This window comes from Falco rusticolus, chromosome 12 (assembly GCF_015220075.1).
Source record: "Falco rusticolus isolate bFalRus1 chromosome 12, bFalRus1.pri, whole genome shotgun sequence".
Taxonomy (NCBI): Eukaryota; Metazoa; Chordata; class Aves; order Falconiformes; family Falconidae; genus Falco; species Falco rusticolus.
Window position 1 is genome coordinate 26,528,429 of NC_051198.1, and position 25,111 is coordinate 26,553,539.

Genomic DNA, 25,111 nt, shown 5'->3' on the forward strand with positions numbered 1-25,111 from the left:
GGTGTTTAATCTCTGTGTCACCTTTCAGCTGCCTTTGTCATAAAAGCATCTTTTCTTCCTTCTCACTCCACAGTTTTCTGTTTCACATATTCCAATCTCTCCATGACCCAGGATAGGACCCTACGAACAGCTTTCCTCACCCTGCAATCGTGACGGGCTCCAAAGGCAGTGCTCCAAAGTCCCCTCTCTCCAACTGATAAGGAGGCATGAGTCATAGGGGAGAAATGATATATGATCACAGTATATACCATCCCTTTTCCATTGTTCAACATGTGGGGGATTTAATGAAAAACCGTAGTGAAGAAATATCTAAAGTATGTGTCCTAACTTTGAACTACTAGCTCTGCCACTCATCTTTCTTTTAACTAAGTTCACTTTAAAGTAATCTTTTCAAAAAGTCTAAGCATGCTGGGGGAAAAAAGTAATTCTGTGGATTGCCCTGTGTTCCTTCCATGCACAAATCTTTTCTCCAGCTTGTATATTCGGATCCTGGGCAAATGTTCAGAGGGATAGCAAAAGCTGAGCCAGTGACCGTCTGTCAGATCTCAAGACTCTGAAATGCTCTAGTTCCTCTGTGATTTACAGCAGTGAAGACAACAACTGTTTTAACATGGACTAGAGTAAACACATTATTTCACTCCTACCCATGTTTTCAAACATTTGGAAGTTCTTTTCTTCCCCACATGGGACAAAACACTTTAGTGCTAACAACAGGTTATCAGCAACTGAAAATAAAGTTTCTGATAAGTGTCAGTGACTTTTATTACTGTATTGCAGTCACTGTGACCTACAGTACAGCATAAATTAATTAGTAGGCAGCAAGTAAGTTGGTTTTGAGTGAAATCTATTGCAGTTTTATGAAAAGCAGTTGAGCGTCCGAGATTGGACTGGCATAACTAAAAGGGAGGGCATGGTGCAAACGTTGAGAGAGTTGAGGACTGCTGAAGACAGAGAAACTGCCCCAGAGACAGGAACTGAGGCTGTAAACAAAAAGAAGGGTCACAGCAATAACTGCTGCAAGAACATTGTCTCAGAAAGCTGACAGTAGGATTGTGTTGGCTGAGGTTTACTCCAGGCGATGTCTGTCAGTTTGCCATAGGCAGGGCAGCGCTGTGTCTGAAAAGGTGGGGCCTGAAAGCAGTTGCAATGAGTTCATTTTCTTCAGCACTGCCTAAAATATAAAAGGCATCAGTTGTATTTCTTAACCCCTACACAGAACAAGGCAGGCATACATCAGGAGTTGGAAGTGGTAGTTGTTCTGAGGTAGTAATGAGGTTGTGGAATTAATTAAACCAAGGTGAATTTATTTGATTGAAAAGAAGCCTGGAAGAAATTTTGTAGACAGGGAATGGTGTAAGTGAGATATGGCTGTCCCAGAAATGCTGGCCAGACCTTTGGAAAAAATTGTAAAAGCTGGATTATGAAGGAGGTTTCTCAAGCAAGGAGAAGATTTTCACTAAGTAAATTAATTGTGCCCTGCATCATCTCATCTGCTGATCCTTTATGTTCATATGTATGATTGCTCCGTACAGTTTTCTGCCATCATATAAAATGCCTGTTGCAAAAAGCCCTTTAGTAGAAGGAAGATGTTCCAGTTGTTATTTGTCTGTTGTGTGTTTTCAGCTTGTGAATCCCTCGGAAGGACACTTGCCATGCTGTTTGGACTCAACAAACCCAGATACAAATATGCAGTAGAGGAATACAACAGATCACAGAACCGGGTAAATAAGATCTGTATCTTGCCTAGGAGAATGGAGAGGATGTGCTTCATTAGGCTTTATTTTAACTCTGCTATTATGCTTTATGCCACAAAGCATGTTAAAAGATGGTTTCAGCACTGAACAATCTACTGTTGGATCAAATTCGGTTCTGTAATACTTTCCCCACTGTTTTACTTAAAGCTATTTGAAAGCTTTAGTAGAGTTTTGAGTGTGGTCATTAGTTTGTGTGTTCTACTACATGCACCAGTCCTCCTGTACCGTATGTTCTGAAGTTACTGCATTTAAGCTGGACTTGGATTGTAAATGATACTTAAAAGTGAACAAACAAGAAGTCAAGGCAGCCTTAGGAGTTTCATTCCCCAAGCTGATGAGGTGGAGGTGCATGGCAAAAGTGATGGGGACACATGGCCAGACTGTTCACTTCAGTATCAGTTCTGGCAGCAGAATCAGATCTGAATCAACATTGGTCTAGGCTTTAGGGACAAATATTGGCCCCAGAACTGGGGCCAAAGTCAGGGTATTGTGTAAGCAGTCCCCCCTGAGGAAAAAAATCTCAAGAAATAGAGAAGCACCTTAGAAAGCTTTGTCTAAACACAAAGGACTCTTGGCAATGTGGGTGATACAATACCCCTCCCAAACACAAAATTCTAAAATGTTTTTCTGTCACCAGCTCACTGAAAGTCTCTAAAGTGCATCGCCCTGTTGCAGCACTCCTGTTTTTATTAGTGTTGTTGGCTGTTGGGCAATCCAGCTGAATAATGTAATATATTTCCAATTATCCTTTAGTAATCCCTGCCAGGAAGAAAATAACCTGCCCTGCTTTGTTATGCTGAGAGACTGGTTATCGACGTCTGTGACAATGGTTACTGCACTGGATGTTTAGCTGAATAAAGGCATGTCCCAGTGCTTCTTGAGGAACCACTGCATAGGTGATCAACCAGGTGAGATTTTGTAATTAAGGATGGATGAAAATTGTGGTGAAGCTGAGTTTTTCTAAACTCTACAGAAAAGATAGGATTTTTTAAAATGGGGGGATAGGAGATTATGAACTTTGTCATTTTAAAGTTCACTTTGCATTGCTGAGGACTGCCTATAAATGAACGGGCCTCAAAAGCTGTCGAAACTGTCTGAATTTGTATTTCAAGTTCTACATAGTTTTACATAGAATTTTGACTTCAGAGATGAATCAAGCATGAGGTCTTGCAATTTAGGCATGACGCAACTTCTCTGAAGGCCTGAAGTACCAGCTTGTGCCTGTTTGTTCTTTAAAGTGAGTGCTTTGAAAAAGGGATACGTAAAAATGGTAGTGTAGTTTTCCAAGTTTTAGGTGTGATGTAACTGAATTTTAAAAGAGGACCTCAGCCTATTCTGAGATCTTCGACTTGAGCTTGATTCTCATTCACCAAATTCTACTCTTACTTCTCTTTAACAGTCTTAAATTTGAACCTATTTAATCACATTTTATCAGGCTTGTGTAGGGGAGAGAGTAGCTTGGGTGGGAGTAACCTGAGAGGAAAAGGCTAGTAGAGGAAGCTTTGTAGTTGAGAATCTGCTTGAAACATGAGCCAGAGGGGAATGCAGGTCACCCATCCTGCCTTAACACTGACTTCTTGCAGCTTTTTGCTGCTAAAGCAGAACTGGTCCATTTCTAAAACATAACAGCAGATTTGCAGATGATGTTTCCACATTGTTGCTTTTCAAGATTTATTTTAACCATATTTTGTGGCTTCTGGTATTGCAAAAGTCTTGTTATTACTTCACCACATAAGCTACAGCCATGAATCAGCCGCATGTGAAGGAGCCTCTATGCTCAAGGTAACCAGAAGCCCTGGGACAATTATTATTTTTTAAGTGCTCCTAACAGAAGATATCTAAATAAGTTGCCTTTTATCAAAGGGAAGTTCTACTTTTCTGTCTTCAGGAACACGGAGATGGCAGAGAGAGCTCTGAGAGAAATTACTCGTGCTCTTTGAGTGACAAAAGCCACTTTGGGGTACAGGGTGTTGAAGACAGATCAGTAAAGGATACAGTGGGTTCACTCCCAAAGTGCCTTTGCAAATATTAATGAGGCTTCAGAATGTAACTCAACTTAGTGTCTTAACTACTAAATACTGAATGTTGCTGTTCCAATACATCTGTGATTAAGGTAATTTATAGGTTATGAATTAATTGTTAACAGGCCATGGCATGACACATCCCCTCCCTTTGCCCAGCATAGCAAGATTTTAATGTTCAGTAGAGAAGAAAGCAACACAATCGTTGAAGAGAAAAAGGAGTTTTGTCATTAGCTGATCAATTCTGAATGTGGAAGACTTACTGCTTGGGACATTACAGTGGAATTCAATATCCTAGTATACCTAAATCAACCTGCAAAGTCCTCTTTTGTTCTGGGCAGCTGCAAATTTTTTTCTCATTCATCAGAGCAACAGAATAAAAAAAACCCCTAAGTTTAGCTACTGAAAATGTAAAATGTCTTTTTTAAAATATTCAGCAAATCAAGTGGCTGAACACTAATAATCATGATTTTATTAGTTTTTGCTCTTCAGATTCCGTATTTTGTTTGCAAATGAAAATGTTGGTCAGTATTCATAAGAAGGTAAATTGGCTTTATAGATCAGCCAAGCTAAAAGATGAATATACTTATCCTAGTTGATACTGCTTCAGTAATCTCCTTATGAGATACTAAGTATTGTCCTAAGCTACTCTTCATTGCACTTTTTCATTTACTTGTGTGCATGAAGAAAGTGAGAACATCTGGAAGAGTGGATTATGGAAAGTACTATGCAAGATGAGTTTTCTGGACAATACTTTTGAAGAGATGTCTAAATTATGCTTTTCCCTGACAGTTTCATGGTAGTTGAGAACAAGCATGTCCAAAATCTGATTTTACATGGGCCTGTGTGGTTTCTGGCTAGCTAAATGGAATAAACAAAATTCTCCACTTGCTGGGTTGTCAGTTGAAAACCCTAATCAGTGCTACCCTGTTGCATGTGCTAACTTTTTTTTCCTTTTTTTAAAAAAAAGGTTAGACTGCAGTGGTTTAGAGAGTAATATCCCCCCCACAAAGCTGTTTTCTTTCTCAACTGATGAAAACCGAGTTTATAGAAATACAATCACTGAAAGCAGATGTTTCATTCATCTACGTGCAAATCGCCACTATAAACCATGCCTGAGTCTCACAGGGAAGATTGGAAGTGACACAATCTCCAAGCAAAACTGGGAGCTCAGCCTATTTCTGCATAACAAGTGCTGTAAGTGATTGAAAGCCATGAATTTTCCTCCACTTTCTCACAAGCTGCTGATGCCTCATTTCCTTGGCATTTCTGTTTCTTCCTAAGTTCAGAACTGGAGCGTTGAATTCTTCACCTTTCAACTCCTGCTTTATAAACCAGTGGTCAGCATCAATAAATGTTCCAGCTAAGATGGCCCACTCCACAGGCCTGTCTGCACTGCTGGATGAAATATTGAAACAAATTATTTCCATTACACAGAACTGTTGTCTTATGATAAGTCTGTTGCATATTAAGTCCCAGGATTTGATAAAGTAATGCTGTAGTCAAAGCAGTGGAATTTATTCCCATTAGTCATTCTCTCATCTGTTTTCTCTGTTGTGTTCTGTTTGGGGTTTTGTTGTGTGTTTTGGTTTTTTTTTTAATTTGACTTCAGAATTGTATGCCCACTGGAGAGATAACTTATCAGCTATGCTGATATATAACTAATAGCTATGCCGTTCCATGCTCACATTCTGAATTATGTCTTTAAGTGAGGGCTTTGATATTTTTTTTTTCAGCTAGGGCCAATGCCAGTAACACTGTCTAGGGGAGACTACTGTTCTCTTGTAGCGCAATAAACCTTGGGAAGGAACAACCATTTCCATCACTACTTTTGATGTTTCACTGCAAGGCAGAAAATGCCAACACCATCCCTCTGCTTGCAGAGCTGCCCTCCCTGGCTTTCTCCTCATTTCATAAGTAAGCAAAGCAGGCTTGTGATCAGCCACTTCTGTCTGGGTAATATACACAGGAGGCTCCATTTCCACCCTATCCAGCTTTTGGCAGGTTGCCTGTTTGCTCCTTCTAGTTTGCCTATGTTGGCAAGCTGGGGGTAAAGGTGAGATCTGCAGGGAAAGTTTCAGTGAAGGATGCCTGCTGTGAACCTGCTCCTCAGCTCAGTTGGGTTCCACTTGTTGAAAAAACAAATGGAGTTATTTGCTCTACCTCCTTTTGGAAAGCAATTGAAAGAAGCTTTTTGTCTTCCTGTGGCATCGTTTTCTTGTACTTCGTCATCCATGAACAGCCCTGACTACATGCAAGCTACCGCTGATCACTGAAGAACAAGGCAATGGGGCCCCAGCCTAACTGCTTCTCTCAGGGCTTGAGGTTGCAACGTAGGCAGTAGATTCCTGTTGTCAGCATCTCTGGTGTCTGGTCTGATGTGGCAGCAGCTCTGTATCTGCCTCAAAGAGGTAGCTGAGCTACGATCAGTCCACCTCATTCCTGTGCTCCAGCACCTCTAATCAGGGATCAAGGCTTGTTTTGCCAGGTGCTGCACAAATATGAATTAAAATAATGGTCTGTCTTTACCAGCAAGAACCTACTTTTAGCTCAGAAGGGATGACAGTAGGTTGTGCACTGCAAGTGAACAGGCAGCACTCTGGCCTCTGTATGAGCTGGCAAAAGGACAAAGCAGCTGTGAGACAGAGACCTGAGTCTCCAGTACCATATTTTCCCCAAGCTCCAGATTTCAAAACCCCTGTGACCCATCGGGCTTTGGACACGGGTAGTCTTCTGCAGCTTAAGGGATGACAGGTCATTTCTGGTACTTTCCCTGCTGCTGAAAGAAGAATATTTTCTAGTTGTTGACAAAAAAAAAAAAAAAAAAAAAAAAAAAAAAAAAAAAAAAAAGGAATTCTGTATACCAGTCTATGTGCTTGTTAAACACTTAAAATATCTCTTCTGGAAAACAGCTACCTGCTCTTTCATCAAAACTGCAGAGCGTCCTACCACGACATTATAAGAAGCCTGCTCTAAGTGCTCTGACAAAACCCATGCACGCTCCAAAATGAATCTTATTTACTGTGGTGTTATTAAAGTGCTAAATAAACAAACTCAGAAGGGCTGGTAGGATGTGGGTGGGTGAATAAATGAGCTTTGATGCTAATGTCAGTCAATGCTAATTCCTATCCTTTGAAGAAAGTGTGATAAACACAGCTGCCAGAAGTGTGATTTGAAATTGCTCTAATTAAATTAAATTTTCCCTGGAATGAAAGCAGCTGAGCACCTTGCTTTGTTTCCTTTTTAGCTGGACTAATTCAGAGAATTTCCAGTTCTTTCACGACTGGGTAGGGACAGTAAGGTTTTTAAATATACATAGGAATCTGAGTATGCACAAAAGTATTGTATAAAATTCTGTACTCATGTTTATTTTATTGTATTTGCTACTCAGAATTTGTATCTTAATTTAAAAACTGACATCTTCAAAGGGGAGTTATCTGTACTGACCAATAAACACTTCCTTTATAGTAACATGGGGAGATATTGTAAATCCCTCATGTTTGTTTCTGAAGTTTATGCATTAATAGTAAAAGACAGGCAAGGGTGTTTCAGCAGTTATTGCTGATGATGGGCTGGGGATGAGAATAAGAACTAGAAGTCACTATAAGAAAGACATCAAGGAAGAAAAGATAAGCAACTGAAGACAGGCGATGTCTGGATAATCCCTCATTTTCTGTCTCCTCCTTCTTTCAGAAACCACCTTGCTTTTTTTGTACATGGACTGAAATATTTGTCACTCCAAGCCTTGAAATTTTTCTTTGCAAGTGAAATTTTGATTGGGTTCTGATCTGGATGGCTACTCTCGTTTTCAGGAGAGCTGAAAATGAAGAAAGGTGATAATTTATTTCAGTGCTAGGGTTTTTTGGGGGGGTTGTCTTTTTTTTTTTTTTTTGGTGGCCTCTATTTTCTAAAGCAATCTGATTAGTTACAGAGAACAGAATAGTCAGAAGTAAATAACTGATATATATATATATGTTTGATTTGTGAGTGCTTTGATTTTAATTAATTGATGTAAAAGAGATCTGTGCCAGAATTTAATGCCATAAAATAAAAATAGTAATAAATATCTCACTGGATTTTATATACAGAAATATTTTACTAATTTACAAAGATGCCTCCTATCAGTACCATCTATCAGTTTCCAGAATGTGTTAATTAACGGCAAATCGATCTGATGGGGAGAAATTCCTAATGACATCATCTCTTCCAGGCATGAACACTAGATGGCGCTAAAAGACAGGAGCTGTGGCCTAGAAACAGGTATTTCGATTTCTTGAGGTTAATGTACTTCTGTGGAGGATCACTGAAGCATAGATGATATCCTGTAGATATATTTTGAGAAAAAAGAGAAGGTTTCACAGGAATTACAGAAGCTATAGTACATGATTCAGTAGTTGCCTGAGACTATAGAAGAAATCAGCACAATTAAGAGATGAAGTGGCCCAACACGTTAAGTGACCAGGTCTGGCAGCAAAAGGTCCATCTACAGCCAGAGGTGCTGGAGCTTTTCCTCTTTCACTGGCTTACGGCGCTTCACAGAAATCTCCTCTAAAAGTCATATGCTCTCTCCCTTTCACCGTCGTGCTCCTTCAGTGCAGCTCTAGTGCCAGACTTGACAGTTAAAAACATCAATTTCCACGGCATTCCTCGTTCTGATCCTACTACTGTCTGACCAAACACAAACTCTTGGGCTGATACAGGAGACACGCTGCTGTTGTTTAGGATGAGGTCTGAATCAGAACTCAAGACTTTCATATTTGTATATATAATGATAATATAATGATTAATATATATATTATAATATAACGAGGCTTTAATAAAAACGATGTTAAGCGAACCCCAGAAGAAGATGACTCAGGAGGAAGGGAGGGGGTCAGTGTCTCTGACTCAGGCTGCAAACTCTGACTCTCAAACCATCAACAGCCTGACCCCGGGTGTCTCACATACTTCATAGTGACTTTTAGAGAGCCAATTACCCTCGGGGTGGATGAAAGTGTAACTGCTCGTCATGTGCAAGGGGCACTTCATATTATTCAATGTTTTATTCTGGTTTTAAAAATTACGAAGATCTACTTTTGCTCCAACTGCAAAAGCAAGCGCTCAAAGGTTAGGGAACTCTGCGTCTCTGAGTAACAACGCAACCATATTTCAGTCCATTCTGTGCACTAAATGAGGCAAGGTCCTTTGGGACAAAATGGTATGCAATCATGTAATTAAAAACTAAAGCATATGCACAAGATGGCACAATTACAGCTGTAACGAGCTTTTCCAAGGATTTCAGCACTGGATTTACCCATCCATATAATAGTGTTTTCTATGTGTAATTTTATATACAATGTTAACTTCTTCTTTTTAAAGACGAAGGGTGGTCCCTTGGGTGCACAGGGACACTGCAAGCCCTGATGCAAGGACCAGAGAAGATGGCAGCGTTACAGGCTGGGCTGGAGGCGCTCACTGTGGCTTACCCTGTGCCTGGGGTGGGCCTGGGGCTGCGCCATGGTGGGGCTGAGGGGCCAGCCTGGGCCCCTCACCACCCTCACGCTGTGTCTCACCCTGGTGCCGGAATCCCTCTGCAATCACCTCAAGTGACAGGGCAGCTGCTAAGAAAGCCAGTTTTAATTCCTTAAGTCCCCCAGAAAAAAAACCCACCAAACCCCAAAAAACCAAAACAACAAAACACACAACCCCAAAACCCCACTAAACATATTTTCCGCTGGCAGCATTATGCTCATTTGCTTTTCCTTACCGTAATTTTCTAACTCTGAAGAGAACCGTTTCAGCACCAGATATGACCTTCCCGCTGTTCAGATGTCTTTTGTAAACAGTGTGCATTAGGTTATCGTTATTTTAAGAGTTTTCGAAAACCTCCGTTTATAGCACCTCACCGACATACGCCCCCCCGCTGACGGGACTTGAGGCGAGGGACTAGGAGAAGCCCCCAGAGCGAGCGACTCAGCCGCGCCACACTCAAGATGGCGGCAGGCTGGGACCGGGCGCCGCGCTCAAGATGGCGCCTCTCCCCGCCCCCTCCCCGCCCTCCCGGCGGTGACTTCCGGAGGGAGAGGGCGTCCGTCCCATGGTAACTGCGCCACGGTGGAGACGCCGCCGCCGCGGGGGCTACTCGCTTCCTGCCGCCACCCGGGCCACAACAACGGGCAGCCTCCTCAGGGGCCCTGCCGCCGCCAGCCGCCAGGTACGCAGCACTGGGCAGGCCAGCGGCTTTCCTCGCCCGCCCCCGGTCGTGAGGTGAGAGGCGCCCGCCGGGGCGGGCAGGCGGGCCCCGCGGGGCGGTCTCTCTCCGCGCCGCCGCTGAGGTGTGCGGCCCCCGCGGCGGGAGGGCGGTACCGGCCGCCACAGCCGGCTCCGGCGGGCACCCGGCGGCTCGGCGCGGCCGGTGGCGGGGCCCCTTAGCGCGGCGCGGGGCGGCAGGCAGCCCTCCCTCTTCGCCGCCGCAGGGACGTCTCGTCTCCGTCTCCTCAGGGCTGGGGGGCGCGCCGCGGGCCCCCGCCCGCCTCCGTGAGGGAAGCGGCTCCCCCCGCCTGCGCCTCGGAGTAGGTCGGGCCGGCGGCACGGACGGGCGGCGGCCCCGAGCTCCGCCGGCTGCTGTACGGGGGGAGCAGCTCCCTCGCCCCGGGGCAGCGCTCCTGAGGGCGGCCCGAGCCCGCGGGGCACCGGCGTCCCCTCGGCGGGGGCGGGAGGGCTCTGGCGGGGCCGCAGGTGTGCGGGCCGGCCCTCACGGTTGCCCTCTGGGCAGCCAGCGATGCCCTTGTGTCTTCTGAGCTTTAATTTAAAACATTATGTAAAAATGATTTTTTTTATGTTCGCTGCTGAATTTTTGTGTTTATTTTAGTGACATCTGGGGATTTTTTTATAAAGGTGTTCAGATGCGTAACTTTTTTTCGTTTGTTATGCACTGAAGTATGGTCATTCTTCCATGCACCTTGGGTCTTTGTTCACACATAGCGCTGCCTGTAGTTGCCCAGTTCATTTGTTAGGAGCAAAGGCTCTGTGAGAACACAAGGTTTACAGGCTGTGGTTTGTAAAGGGTACTCGCGTGGTGCCCTTTGTCTTGAGAAACTTCGATATGGTCACTCCTGCCTGCACAACCGGTATTCCGATAATCTCAAGCGTTGCTTCTGGTGGTGGCAGCAAACGCAGAAGGTGTAATGGAGACCATTAAGGCAGAGGTCTGGCCAGAGACATGCACACTGAGTAGAGTAGCAAGCCTCTTCAGTTTCTGGATTCAGTGTGGGCAACCGGCTACCACGTTATCACTGTCCCTGTGCTCTGCTAACAGAGTGGGTTAGCTCCCACCTGAAGGACAACTCACCTGGTAGTTTTTTCCTATCGTTCTCTTAGTAGAGGAGGCGAGGGATGCTAGAAGTTTAATTGAAAACACTTCTGTGACAAAGGCAGTAGGACACTCAATCTGTTTACTCATCCGCTGGATAAAATTGAAAAATCTCGTTTTGCAGGACAGTTGTTGGTTTGCGTTCTATGTCCATAAATGAGAGTCAGCTTTTTTTTCAGGAGGGATGAAGAACTGTAGCTACTTATTGTGTCTGTAGCATGCATGTATTTTAAATGGACAAAAAGTGTCTGATCAGAATTGCAAGTAGCTTGTTATAGAATATCTGGCTTAGATGAACCTGTAAAATAGTAACAAACGCTTAGGATAAGGCATCCAGATTGTCAGTGGGCTTATAAATGTGCTCGTCTTCAAGAGTGTTGACTGGTGGAATTGCGGGGCAATAAAGGTGCAAGAAAGTGGTTGGAACAGGTAGGGACTGGGAGGAAGATGAGGTTTCTTAACTGGGCAAAGGGACAAGAGTCTAAAACAAACAGCTTGCAGTGGTGGAGGTGGAAGAGATCTAGTGTGAATCAGCCAAGAGGGGCTAAGAGTCATTAGAGGGGGAAGTGTGTATTAGGGAGATACAAGTATCACATTGGCACTTACAGACTCTTGTGGCAAATACCTAAGTTTGTAATCACTACATTGTTGACTCAACAATGCTTACAAACATTCAGTGTGTTACAATGTATGTAACATTCACAAGTTATAGATCTTATGTGTATTTACATTTTACTCTGAATCTAAAATGTGACTTGTGCTGCTTTATTTTTTCAGTAGCTCCCAGAAACTGCAACTAGTATGGGAATGCTGCTGTGCTAATTGCTGAATGTACAAGTGAACTGAGACAAAAGTTACAGGCAAGCAAACAGCCAGGGTCTTTTTTGCTTAAGTAATTATTTTTAAATGTTAAGCTTAAAATAACGAAACACAACAGTCTTTTTCACTAGTATTCTATTTAGGAATAGAATGGTTGAACTATACCATGATTGTTGTGTAAGATGTTTTGGAAGTCATTAAACAGAAAGGAAAATCAAATTCTGCAGAAAGATTTATTTCCTCCTTTACAGCAAAGTGAGTAATATCCTGTAGTAATATAATAGCCTAGTTTAAGGACACAGTTATTTTGAGATTGGAAGCTTAAATGTGTACATCAGTAAAAGCAGATGGATGTTGAAATTAGGACCTGATACTACAGTGGTGCAAAACAAAAAAACAACAACAAAAAAAACTGTATTAGGATCTGAGACTTCATATCATAACTCAGAAGGGGTTTGTTTTGGTTGTTTTTTTTACTCTTGGGGCGTGCTGCCTTTATATAGGGAATAGAATGCAAGGATTAGGTTTTCCAATTTTTTTTAAGCTGCTTTTGAACTTATTTTAGTGGAGTTAAGGTTATTGTAGGTTGTATAATGCAATAAGTAAGGCTACGGTGGTGACTGCCTTCATGGAACCTGGGAGAAGGCAGTGTCAGTGGCTGGGCTTTCCTCTGTGTATAGAGCAGTACCTTTGCTTCAGTTCTGTTGCTTTCTCTTGCTCAGTAATGCATGAGAGGCACAATTTCAGGATGATGCTTCTTCTCTATTTTTTAGCAGACAGGCACATAACATTGCTGAGAATGTTGGGGTTTATTCCTTCAAATGATTTTTTTTTTTTCCTTTACTCCTTTCTGAATCTGCTACCACTGCAGATTCCCGACTCTGTTGGAGAATGCCATGTGAAGCTGTTTTTGACTGATCAGAGAATTACTGTAGCAGGAACAAAAGACATTGATGAGGGAAAGCGGTCCCAAGGGGCCTTGAGAAGAAAGAGATGGAATTCAGATTAGTAGCCTCCAAAAAAATCTTGCTGTAGAAGAGGTGGAAAATAAGACTATAAAAGAACAAAGGTAAAAAGAACATGTGAAAACACTTAGTTCTCATAATGTTACCCTTTCCCATGAGGAGGGGTTTTGAATGGCTTTCATAGTAATGTTTCTCATATGTTGACCATAGATTTGAGCAGTAAGCTTTACTTTTTCTCTAAGCCTTTAACAGAGATGATTGATTTAGTAGCTTTGATAGAACTATAGAATTACTTTCAAACTTTGAAATACATAATAAGCACCTCAGATAATTAGCAAGCCTACAACCACCTCTCTTTAAAGTGATCAATGACATTAATTTGGTTTGGTAACCATGACTATTTTCTTGTTCAGTGACCATATGGTATTTCTGAATTTAGTGTGACTTCCTGTGAGTGGTTTTTACAAAGTCAGCTGGGCTTTGGTGTGAAGTGCAGCAAAAATTAAACACTGTGGGAAGGTGTTAAAATGTTTTTATATTAAAAGGAAAAAAAGCAGGTTGCTTTTCTGCTCTAAGAAAGCAGGTTGCGTTCATTTTGGTGTAAAGGGTAGTTGTAGCCTCTAAATCATACATTCAGTGAGATTGTAATGCTAAAATAATCAAAACTTTCAGCTACTGCTTGTTTGATACTGAAGTTTTTAATGCAAATAACTATTATAGATCAGTGTTTTGTTGTAAACAGAATATTTTTTTAGATTTACCGTAAAAATGAGACCCCTGTTACAGTAACTTAGTCTTTTAAGGGGACTTCTTGATGAGTGATACGCTAATGCTGTTGTTGCATGTGTCTTGACATTGATAGAATAGCCACATGAAATTTCCATCTGAATTCTGGTTGTTGAGGCTTGCAGTAGTTAAAAGGAGTGTGAATTGTGTCTGCTGCATAATTTTTGGAACGCCAAATCCAACAAGTCAAGAGTTCTTGAGAAATGTTCTGGGCATCAAGGAGAACAGTCCAGCTGAGCTGGTGAGAGCTAGAATAACAGAGGACTCCTTGGTTGGAAAGCCTTGGGCTGTTCGTAAAGCAATTTTGTAAAGGTGAAAGGTGTTTAGTTTTTTTTTAAGCTGACCTTTAGTCTTTGCTTATTAATAGCAGTTTAAATTACTCTGCAGGAGATTCTCCAGCATGCAATATTAACAGAAATAAATCTGTCTAAGAGTTGTGGGGGGAGAACTGGTGTCAGTTGGTGAGCTGGGAAGGAAAGGACCTAAAAGTAGAAGAAATCAGGTTGAGTGAGTAGGGCAAAGAAAACCAAGGGAAGAAGTGTTGGGAAGTGCAGTGGGGTGAAGATAGGGGTCACTAAACTAAAGGTTGCTTGTGGTGATGTTAGGGTAGCATAGACCTTGCAAGAATAAAGTTTTCTTGGGAGGGAGGGTGGATGGATGACATGGAGGAAAGACAGGGAGGGACTGGTAGGTATATAGGCAGAAAAGGGCCACTGGAAATTAAATAGGAATACATCCGAAAGGAGCGACAGGCACCAGAAGAACTGGTGCACGGTAAGGTGCGTGGTCTTGGAGTGTGTGGGTGGAAATGAGAATAGGGGCATACAGAGCCTGTCTCCATGAGGGGAAACCCAAGTGCTGAGGTGGGGAACGGGGGAACTTGTGGTATCTCGGAGACAGCTTAAGGCATGCAGCTCAAAACAGGTAACCTCAAGAGGGACATGGTAGGGCACCATGCTGCATGTCCTCCGTGGTGCAGAGCCCAAACTGGTTGTCACAATGTGCTCGGCTTACAGAAGCTGTGAATGAAGCGCTCTTTCTTCCTGCCTTCCCTGTTCTTATTCCTTCCCCCATCCTTTTCCTCTATGGAAGAGGAGAAAATCTTGCTTTCTGATGGATTGGTATAGCCAGTATATGATTGGAAATAATGTTAGCTTTCTGCATTCAAGTCTCTGAAGAAAGGTCTTGCTGTATATCTTAATCTATAGCATCGTTGTTTTTGTAGAAGCAGATAAACGCAGCATGATAAAAACATTCTTGTGCTATCTGTAGTACAACATAACTCTTGTGCTATGTAGCACAAATTAATAAAAGTTACTAAATTAAGCCATAACTACGAGCAGATGGATACTGTGTGTTAGTCTTGTGTAGAGTCTCCTTGTTAATGAACTTGACATGCAGATAAAATGGGAAGAAGATAGCTCTGGCTTCAATAGGAGGAAATGTTTTCCTTGTCATCTGAAAACGCTTAGGTTCTTGGGTGAAGCGTCCATGCTTAGCAATGGTGCTTTCTTGCACAGAGCCATAGCATTTAGAAATTAAACTATTGTTATTCCTGGATTGCCAAGAATCTCTGCCCTGCTTAGAGCTTTAATTCTTTACCTTCTGTCTTTATGTATCCAAGGTTGGTCAAGGGCTGTAAACAGCCTTGTTTTAGTCTTCCTGGTATTTCTCCATGTCATTGCCATTCTTGCATGTGATAAGACATGTCTGTTGGAACTGTACCAAGGAGTAAATCTCAAAGGCATGAAGGTTTGTTGCCACAGCTAATATTGTCCTTCTGGTTTGCTTTAGAGAAATATTGTTTGCTGTTTTCCTGAGTGCTTGAAGAGTGTATTGATGAGCATTGTTTCAGGTTTGAATGTTTAAGTACAGCATTATCATCTTCCTGTGACTTGTACCTGTCTGATCAATGAGTAGGCTTTAAAAGTATTTTAGACATAAAATGACTAATTGAAGAAATTGGATCTTGCAATGTGCATCCCTTTAAGGCTTCTTTACCAATGTCATTTTTAATTGTATGTGTAACATAAGAATTTTTCTATGTTTTAGCTCGGGGAAGATGCATTTGGCCGTGTTAGGTGTTCAAGCTGCCTTTTGTGAAGTGTTTGTAATTAAGTATTTATACACAGGATGGAGCATCAGCAGTGAGACTTTGAGAAGACACATTTTGTAAACACAAAATCCGTTCTACCTGGAATGTGAGTGGAATGATACAGCTCAGATTACACTTGTGCTTCAGGGTACTGCTGGAATTAAATCTGGGGGGTTTGGGCTTTGTTTTTAGTTTGGTTTTTTTTGTTGTTTTTTGAGGCCTCATTTATAGCCTTAGAACTAATGGGAAGGTGCAAAACTTGGAAGACATGGTGGGTGCTTGATACTTATAGACTTGGACTGAAAATGCCTCTAGACTTGATGTGAACTTTAAAGGTTATTTTTTTAGGAATTTTCTCCCTTTTGTGTTTGCTGAAAGTAGTTGCTATGCGCAGCAATACAGCTGGTAGGATCCATTTCTAAGGGTAAAAATACTTAATATTGAAATGCCCTTGCTGGGCAGCAGTTCTTGAAGTTGCATAAAAACTGGGTGATACGGAGATATCTTTGGGTGGGAGGAAGGAAGAGGGGGATTTTGAGAACTCAGTAATTAAAGGTTGCTGGAGTTATGATGTTTTGGGCTTAGAAAATTACAGAGTACTATGCCACATAGTTTGAATATGTAAGTAAAAATGTTTTCTTTAATACGTATGCTATTCAAAATAATCATACAAAGCTGAAGGGAATTTTGCCTCTTGGAATAAACTTTACCCTAGTCTTAAACATATGTTCTCACTTATTGTTGATAGTTTCTTTAATACCATAAAAAACTACAGCAGGTATTGCAGGAATTCAGTAACTTAATCTTAACCCTTTGAAGTTAAATCATGTGAAGTGTATGTCGTGCAGATACCTTTATAAAAGCATAATAGAATTAAACCCCAAATCATTATTAAAACTAAAAATAAGGTCATTAATATAAATGTAGTTTAGAACTCACTGCTGTGACGGTAAAATCTAAGATCCTGAATAGTCCTAGGAATTTGTTGGGCCTGAATAAGTTGTGGTGTATTTTCTTTGACAGTGAAACTTAATGAAATGAACAAGCAAGATTTGTGTCGAGTTTTGGAGTATAGTATTTGTATCATTGTGTAATAATGTTTATACAATATGACAGCTGAAGAAAGTATGTTATGGCTGACTGAACTGTAATTGGCTTTTTTTATGTGCAACTGCTTAACTGTTGCATCAGTAAACTGTTTTTCTCTGCTTAATCTGCTGTGAAGCAAAGCCAGTTTAAGATCCGCTGCAAACTCAGTACTTTGGCAACTTGTTCTCTGTTAAAAAATTGTAGAGATGGCATTAGTGGGAAAACAATTACTCGCTTTGTAAGTAGTGCTGTTGAGTTATGACTAAGTATATTGATTTGCCTGGCCAACACAAACTCCAGACAGATTTATTTTTTTTCCATGGCCTTTCCATGAGAGGGTCACATGGCTGTTTGTTATTGCCTTGGATATGGTTGAGTTCTACAAACCAAACTACTTCATAGAGAAATTGAGAGCTTTTAAAATTCTTCTTTTGCAAATAGGTTTTAATCACTGTTGTGTGATGGTGGATGGATTGGAGGAGGCTTGTCCCTCTCTTCTTAGCTCTTCAAAATCTGTTACTTTGCAAAGCTCTAGCTTCTCTTTGTCACAGCTTTACCAATAACATATACAATAGAGAAGTTATTGACTTTCAGAAATACATGAATTTCTAATAATTTATTTTTTTTACTTAACAGGGGAAACTAGCATGTTTGCTTGTTGCCAAATATGTTTTTGTTTTTTAAATTTGCATCTTTTTCTCTAACACCCAAAGGCAATTTGAATATACTGGTTAGAGTTCCTTGCTGTGTTTAGAACTGCTAAATCTGTAAAACCTACGAACTGAAACTGTAATAATGCTATTGTGAGACACTGAGGCTTCTTCATGCTTTTGAGCTCTAGGAGTAATTAACAGAGGTCCCTCTGGTCTACCCTGCCTTTCAGTATATTGCCTTCTTTGTTTCAGGGAAGGTTCTAGTGGTCACTGCCTTAGTGCCAGAGGTTTCAACTTACTATTACCAGTTTACTAAATTTTGGGTCTGAATGATATCCCAAAAGTGATTACACTGCTTTGCTTGTCAAGGCTTCATGCCAGCTCTTTTATCAACCCTGTTAAGAGGATGTTCTGTGGTATCTTGTTTGCCTTTACCGGAGACTTGTATTCATATTTGTGTTACAGATTTTCTCCATTGTGTTACAGCTCTAAGCAGAATGACTGGGGCAGAGTAGAAAACAGAAATACAGTAAGTGAAAAGATTGAACAAAGTCAATATTTTGGTAGTTCTTAATAAGTTGTAGTTGTTTCTTAGGTGTGAGCTGCTTCTGGGTAGTTTTCTGTGGTTTACTATTTAGTGTAATAAAACATGGGCCAGAACAAGCCCTCATGGCTATTCATGGAGAGGGGCAGGTGGGGATGGTGGAACTGATGCAGCGATTTTTTTCCACTGCTTACATTTTTCTTTCTCAGTTACCTTCTCCCAGTGAATTTAGTTGTATAGACCAGCTTCCTGAGAGTCTATCCATAATTACCAATGTCAAGTAGTTTTAGTTATAATGTGGCTGCTGCATGCAGCAGCTGTGCTCTTACCTGTGGGTAATGTTCTAGATTAGGGTGACAATGCTTGTTGGGAATTACAAATTGGAGCTTCCTAACTATGGTATGCAAGCTCAGCGATGTGGTCTTGCCTTCTGCTTATGTGTTTGTGGCGTAAGACTATATGTTAAGCCAGCAGCAGGCTACTTGCTTAAGTTAGCTTTCTGTTTAGCAAGTTGAAAGTTGAATGAGCCCAATGCATGGTCAGATGTACACTGGCATGATTGATACAGCTCAACCAGAACAGGAGGCAAGAGACCTCATTTAGCACTAATGAGGTATTTGGTGATAAGTTAGATTGTTTCCATCTGTAACATAAGACTTTGTTTTCCCAGTTTACCAAACTGGACTATTGATAACTTGAATGCAAGATGCTGCTGGGTGTTTACTAAATTAGGGTGTGGTCAACTATCAAAAGAGCTGAGTGGTGAAAATTTTCTAAGGAATCGATTGTTGGCAGCCTTTTTGGAAAAGGTTTGGGTGAACTTTTTTTCAGGAAAATACTTAAATTCTGGTTTTACGCTTTTGTTAAAGTATGGATTTCTTTCTATAAATGTAGTTCAGGGCACATTGGCTGAGGATTCTGACACTGAGACAAAGTTATGTTAAACTTTTTAAAACTAAACTTTAGAATAAACATTAAAGGGTAGATATGGTTAAACAATAAAATTTAATGATACAAAGGCATCTGTTTACATTGGTGTGTCCTTGTTTCTAGAGAGGTTTTTCTACAGGACTGGCTCTTCCATTGTACCTGTTCAGGCACTTTTGATACTAAGGACATCCTTTTATGCCTACTGCAGTTAAGATTGTGTACTTCTAGAATAGTTTATATATGGTGATAAGAATAATGGGTTGGCCTGCTACTGGGTGAAGAAATGTAACATGATGCTGAGAAAACTGTATGTTCAGTGCAGTTGTTGTTTCAGATTTATCTTCGTTGCAGAGTAAGCTGCAATTGTACCTGACTCCACAAACAGAAGCGTAGGAACTTTCCTTGGATAAGGAAGATAATGAAAAACACTTAATAAAAGTGCTAACTTGAAAAGCAGGCGAAATTCAAACAAAGTTATTTTGCCCTGCCTGGTTCCTGCTCTCAAAATGGTTATCAGTTTCCACAGAGGCAGATAAAGCTCTTCAAAGAGGGGGAGAAGCCAAGCCAGTACCTAAGAGGGTACATGGAAAAGATTCACTAGAGAACTGAAGACCACTTGCAAAAACATTGCAACGCATACAAACTGTTTAGTAAGCTCTTCAAGTAAAGTACAAAGGTGTTAAACATAAATGTGAATTTTCTCAAAATTCACAAGTAGACAGATCTGCTTTCATAACATGGTATCCAGTCTCATTAGGGGGGAACAAATACATTCATAGTGTAATGAGCTATTTAATTATTTTGTCTGTATGGAAAGCAAGGAAATGTTTCTCTAAATACTGTAAAGTTGGTGAAAAACCTTAAACAGTTTTGTGGATCACTGTCAGACTAGAGGATGTCTAGACTGAATGGTCTCTGCAGGGTTCTGTCACTAATTTTGACTTAACTGAAACATTAAGGCTATGCAATATTAGCAGCAGATGGTACCAAGCTAGGAATTGCTTTAAGTGTGTTGGAAAACGTGGTTAGCATTCAGAATGATTGGAAGAAAGTGGAGAACCAGTCTGGGGAAGAATATGCCTTTTGGATCAGGATGAGACTGAAGATCTTCCATTTATTGATCATCTCTGTACAAAGTAGACATTGCGGGAGTAGAGTGAGTTTTGTGCAGAGGATCTGAGGATGTTGCAGTTAACAAACGGGATGTGATTCTGTCAGCATAGATGTTGCAAACAAGTCAGATGTACTGTGATACATAAACAAGATAATTTTCCATAGATCATATGAGAGTCTTTCATTCTTTGCTTAGACATTTCACCTCAGGAAAAGCTAGAGTACTTCTAAGAGTGTGTGGAAGAAAGAAAAGAGAATCAGGTCTTGAAAATGGATTTATTTTAGTCACAGAAAGATTTAGAACTGTTTCCTTTAAAGAACAGAAGGCTACAGGGAGAAGGAAGAATTGTCTCCAGGTGAGATAAACAAGAAGAGAGGTGAACATTTTTCACTCTAGCTGCTCTGATGACAGAACCACTGGTAATGTGCTTAAACTGCAACAAAGATGATGTAAATGGACACTAGAAAAAAATTGGGAACCACTGGAACAGATTGCTTTGGAAAATTATGGTATTTGCATTTTTAGGGTGCTTTATAAGGCACAGATTAACTATGTCTAGACTGTGCTTTTCTCCCCCATTCATGAGAGGCAGTATTAGCTGATTTATTGAGTTCCTTTCCAACTATTATAGTATCAGAAAATCCTAGAAGTGTTTCTAGAAAGCAGGGGCATAGAAATTAGAAACGTATCAAAGTGGTTAATAGCACTGGACCCATGTTAATCACCTTCTCATTTTGTGCTAATGGCTCTTGCTATCAAAATTGCACTTCTGTACTCCCTCATGTCCCTGCTCTTCAAAGAAAAGGTAATATTGCACTGGGGGAGAAAAAAAGGCTCACTTTGATTTCATGACTGTAGATACCTTCCAGTTGACACACTAGGTGTATACTGGTGGCTACAAAATTCCAGAATCTTCTTTCTTTCCCACTCAATGTAAGACTGCTTTGGGGACAAGGGAGAAATTGGACTTTTCAAGTTTGATATCAGATTCTGAGATTTCAGATTGCTTTGCTCATTACTCTGTGTTAGAACTAAGATATAAAATAAAACATTCCCTCATTAGCAGATACCGACCTTTATCTTGCATACCCGTTTTCCTAAACCTGGCAATTAAGATGCATGAATAAGAGGCAGTGAAGTCTAGCAGCAGGAACTTGGGCCTGGGAGACAGAACTGTCAGCATCTTAATCTTAGATATGATGTTGAATTATGATTTGCTGAAGGGCATGTTTAATTCCTGGCCCTGTTTTCCACGCACAGAATGTAATGCTGTAAGGATTGATTTTTGTCTGTAGCTGCAGAGATGAGAACTGACATGTATCTCTTTCTGCATTAAAAGTTAGTATGGAAGCCTGAAGTTTTTCATTCATAGATTCATAGGTTGTTTTTGGCTTACTCTGCTACAGTATCTTCAGGTGAAAGAACTGTTCAAAGATTTGGTAGGTTAAAAGTACCTATCACAGTAGAATTTACTGTGGTATTTTCCCCTGGTCTTTGTATACAGAAAATGCAACCTCTTGTCCCTACTGTTGAAGATGGCTCCTTTCTCAGACTTCAGGTGTATGGTATAGCTGTTTGACTCTGTTCATGATTTATAAGGATACAGAAAGCTTGCAGAATTTAAGTTTTATTGGAGTCCCAGTTCTGTTTACTGCCTACTTTTCTGAGGAGGCTGCATCACTATAAACTGATTTGACTTCTAGCATTATTATAGCAATAAAACTAGCCTATGGATTTATTTTTTAATTTTAAGTTCCTTAAGAGGCTGGGGGCCACGCTAGTATGATGTCATTCTTGTTTGACAAACTAGCAGTGTTGAAGAGTGAGAGGGTGTGTGGGGTCTTTAGGGCAATGAAATACCTTTTTAAAACTGATAGCATCAGACTGAAATTTCTGCAGGTGGGAATTTTAAGCTAGGCCTCCACTAATGTTTATGTTTAAATTTATTATTACAGTGTCACTGTACAAGGTTTATAGTTCTTTCAGTGAATTCTTTGTGAAAGAACTGGCATCATTTTTTAAAAGGTTATGTTGAATTCTCGTTTCCACAGCACAAGTTGCCATGGATATGTCAGGTACTTAATGTTTGTTTACAGATGAATGAGGTAGAGAGGGTTCATGCTAGCTATTTTCAAATGAATGTTCTGCATCCAAACGATGCTGTTCTCATTGGGAATTAACTAGGCAGTGATTGTAAATTCTACTGTCTGCTTTGAAAGTGGATTAAGTTCACTTTGGAATGAGTTAATGCAGAGATGTTCATCTGTATATCTTTACTTTGCACTTGCTTGTCAGTAGTTCAGGTTGCTTTTTTGTTCTGCAGTAATATGAGTCTGCTGATTCTGTGTGCCCTGCAGTACTTTGGAGTCCTGTCAATCAGCACTTAAATAGCTAGACAATGTACATGCATTATTGCAGTGCTCAGGAACTGAGGAATGCAGCATTGCCACTGGAAAACCTGCTGTATTTCATGCATCTTTTCTTGCTTCGTGAAGGTCCTAGACTTCCCGTGATTTGGGAAAATGGGGTGGTGACTTTTGGCTAAGAGCTGACATAACAAGGAAATTAAACCGTAAAACTTCTGCATACGTAGATCAAATGCCCAGGAGAGACTTCTTACATAATACAACACTTGAAGAATGTTTCTGGTCAGTTGTCTGCCTTCTAAACAGTCTGCTTTGCATTATCCTAGCTACTCGTTTACTTTTCTCCTTTTCCCAGATAAGGATCACAAAGTTGAATGTCTTTGTAACCTCTTAAATCTTGATTCAGAAATACAGACTGCTGACTTGAAAGCCTGTGCAAACTACCTGCACAGCACACCAAACCGCTGTTAAGTAGCCACTAGAAAAAGTATACAATTAAAACAGAAGTCAAACGCTAACTTGCTCCTTTCCCGGGTCACACTCACTGAAAGAAGCATGGGCAAGCATGTTTGAGAGCTGAAGAAATTTATTCCTGCCTTTGTCACATAGTGAAGATACAAGTAGACTAAGTACTGCTCATGTCTCATTCTAAGCTGTGCGGTTAAGGGCAAAGTGAACAACTGCTGCAGGACACATAGTTAGTTTTTTTGTCAAGTACGCCAAAAGAGAAGCCAGAAGTCAAGAGGCAACATGGTGGAAAATAGTGAAAATGTAAATATCCTCATGTGGAAAATGAAAGATGAATAAGGAAGAAAAATGCCTGTTAAAGAAACAGCTCTGTAAAAGATAGATGACCACTTTTAACGGGGCAAAAGAAAGAATTAGCAGCAATTTTCTTCATAAAATTGAGCCTTGTGTACATCCTGAGATAAACTTAATTCTGGAACTACAGCCACAATGGCTTTGTCCCCTTCCACTTCATAATCAAAGGCAGGTTTCTTGAGTGGGGGAGAAACCTGGGCACTATCTTCTATCTGTATAGCACAGTGCTGTGTACCAATCACTTCCCATACTAGCTCTACTGTCAACTTGTTTTAAAGTTACCTCATATGTAAAGTTTATTAAAGGTGTTTTGACAAAAGTGTGATGGTCTTATACCTTGTGTGTTCCACAAACTTGAAATGTCTCTACAGAGGAGTGTCTTGCATATTTTAAAATGCATAAATAAAATACCTCCAGTGTGCTAATTTTAGTGCAGTACATCTAAGCTGAGTTTCCAAATGGAGGTAACAAGATGTTCTATAGGCTTGGTATCCATAGCAATAGCCGGAGAGGTGTCTTTGTAAAGTGACAGGTACAGAGATAGGTGTGTTATAAACTATGCCTGTTTAATAAAGAGCTCTTTCACTACTTTTATAGATGCAGTGCAAAACATCTTGAGTGATTTATGCAAGGTAAATACCACTTAGCAGCCACCACCATTAAACATCTTCATTTTCCATTCAGATTCTGAAATGTATATTCTGTACTCTCCACACCTGTTTGGCAATACAGTTCAGTTGGGTCCTTCTTTGTAGCCAAACATCCAGTCATGAGTATGTGTCAGCGAGGGAGCCTTTACCTTGCTGAACAGTGAGGCAAGCTGTAAGCCTAATTTTCTTTAACACAAGTTCAACTTCTCTGGGAAGAAAGTGGGCATGGATTTGAAGAGACTAGTATCACATGTCTAGGATTAAATGAAGTTGTGGGAATCATCACTGTAATTGCTGAGGAGCACAGATATCTGGCTTTGGATTTTGAGGCCTGATATAATACGGTTCCCCTTGCTGGCTGTAATATAGCCCATATACCACAAACGTGCAGATTCAGCAGGGTGTTATAAAATGGCAGTGCTTGGGGATGAATACCCTTTGCATTATATGCTTATTTAATTATATTGGGTGTTGTCTTAACAATACCAAACTGTCTCTCTGCTGGTCAATGACCAAGTGCTCTTGGGTTATTCTGCTTTTATGGCAGTTCAGGCAGACTTTCCAAGTGGATTTGTTGGTAAAAGCCACCTTGTATTTTTTTTCTAATCATGCCGTATATCTGTTTTCCATGCTTGGAAATTGTGCTGTGGGCAGAAAAGCCACTTGGGCTACTGACAGGGAAAGAAAACCCAAAGCACTATATACATCTGCTGGATTACCTCATTTTCCATCAATCCTCTTGGCCTGACCCAACAGCTAGTTTCCAGAGCTACCACCCATTAAGATCCTAAATATTCACAGAGCAATCTCTATTAAATGTTTTTATATTAACCCTTAATGTACAGTGAGAAACAACCTTGGATGCAGGGGGGCAGAAGAGATACTAACTCAGAATATTGTTCTCTTATTGCAAAAGGGGTGACTACTCCTATGACTGTGTCAATATGAAGGAAGCTGAGCAGCCACCTTGTTCTTAACCTATACTTGCTTTCATATTACTGTTTTGGAGCACCTCATGTGATATTGAGGTACATTTTGAACTCAATTATCAAGTAGATGAGATATTAAAGTGAGAATGCTCAGTCTATGGAAAGTGTTAGGTTCTGCTTCACTGGGGAAGACAGTATTTGTCTGGTTTTTCCTCACAGTTCA

At 40.7% G+C, this 25,111-nt stretch overlaps 1 protein-coding gene across 2 annotated transcripts in view; it reads left to right on the top strand.

Moving 5' to 3' along the window:
* Positions 1–9,830: 9,830 nt before the first annotated feature.
* The window catches only part of DISP1 (dispatched RND transporter family member 1), a 92,201-nt gene continuing 76,920 nt past the window's right edge, over positions 9,831–25,111 (top strand). Inside the window, exon 1 of one of the 2 annotated variants that reach the window (XM_037405644.1) lies at positions 9,831–10,021. In XM_037405644.1, the coding sequence (XP_037261541.1) occupies positions 9,852–10,021 (170 nt within the window). In that variant the 5' untranslated portion in view covers positions 9,831–9,851. The remainder of the gene's footprint in view (positions 10,022–25,111) is intronic. The other variant, XM_037405646.1, reaches the window with a different exon arrangement.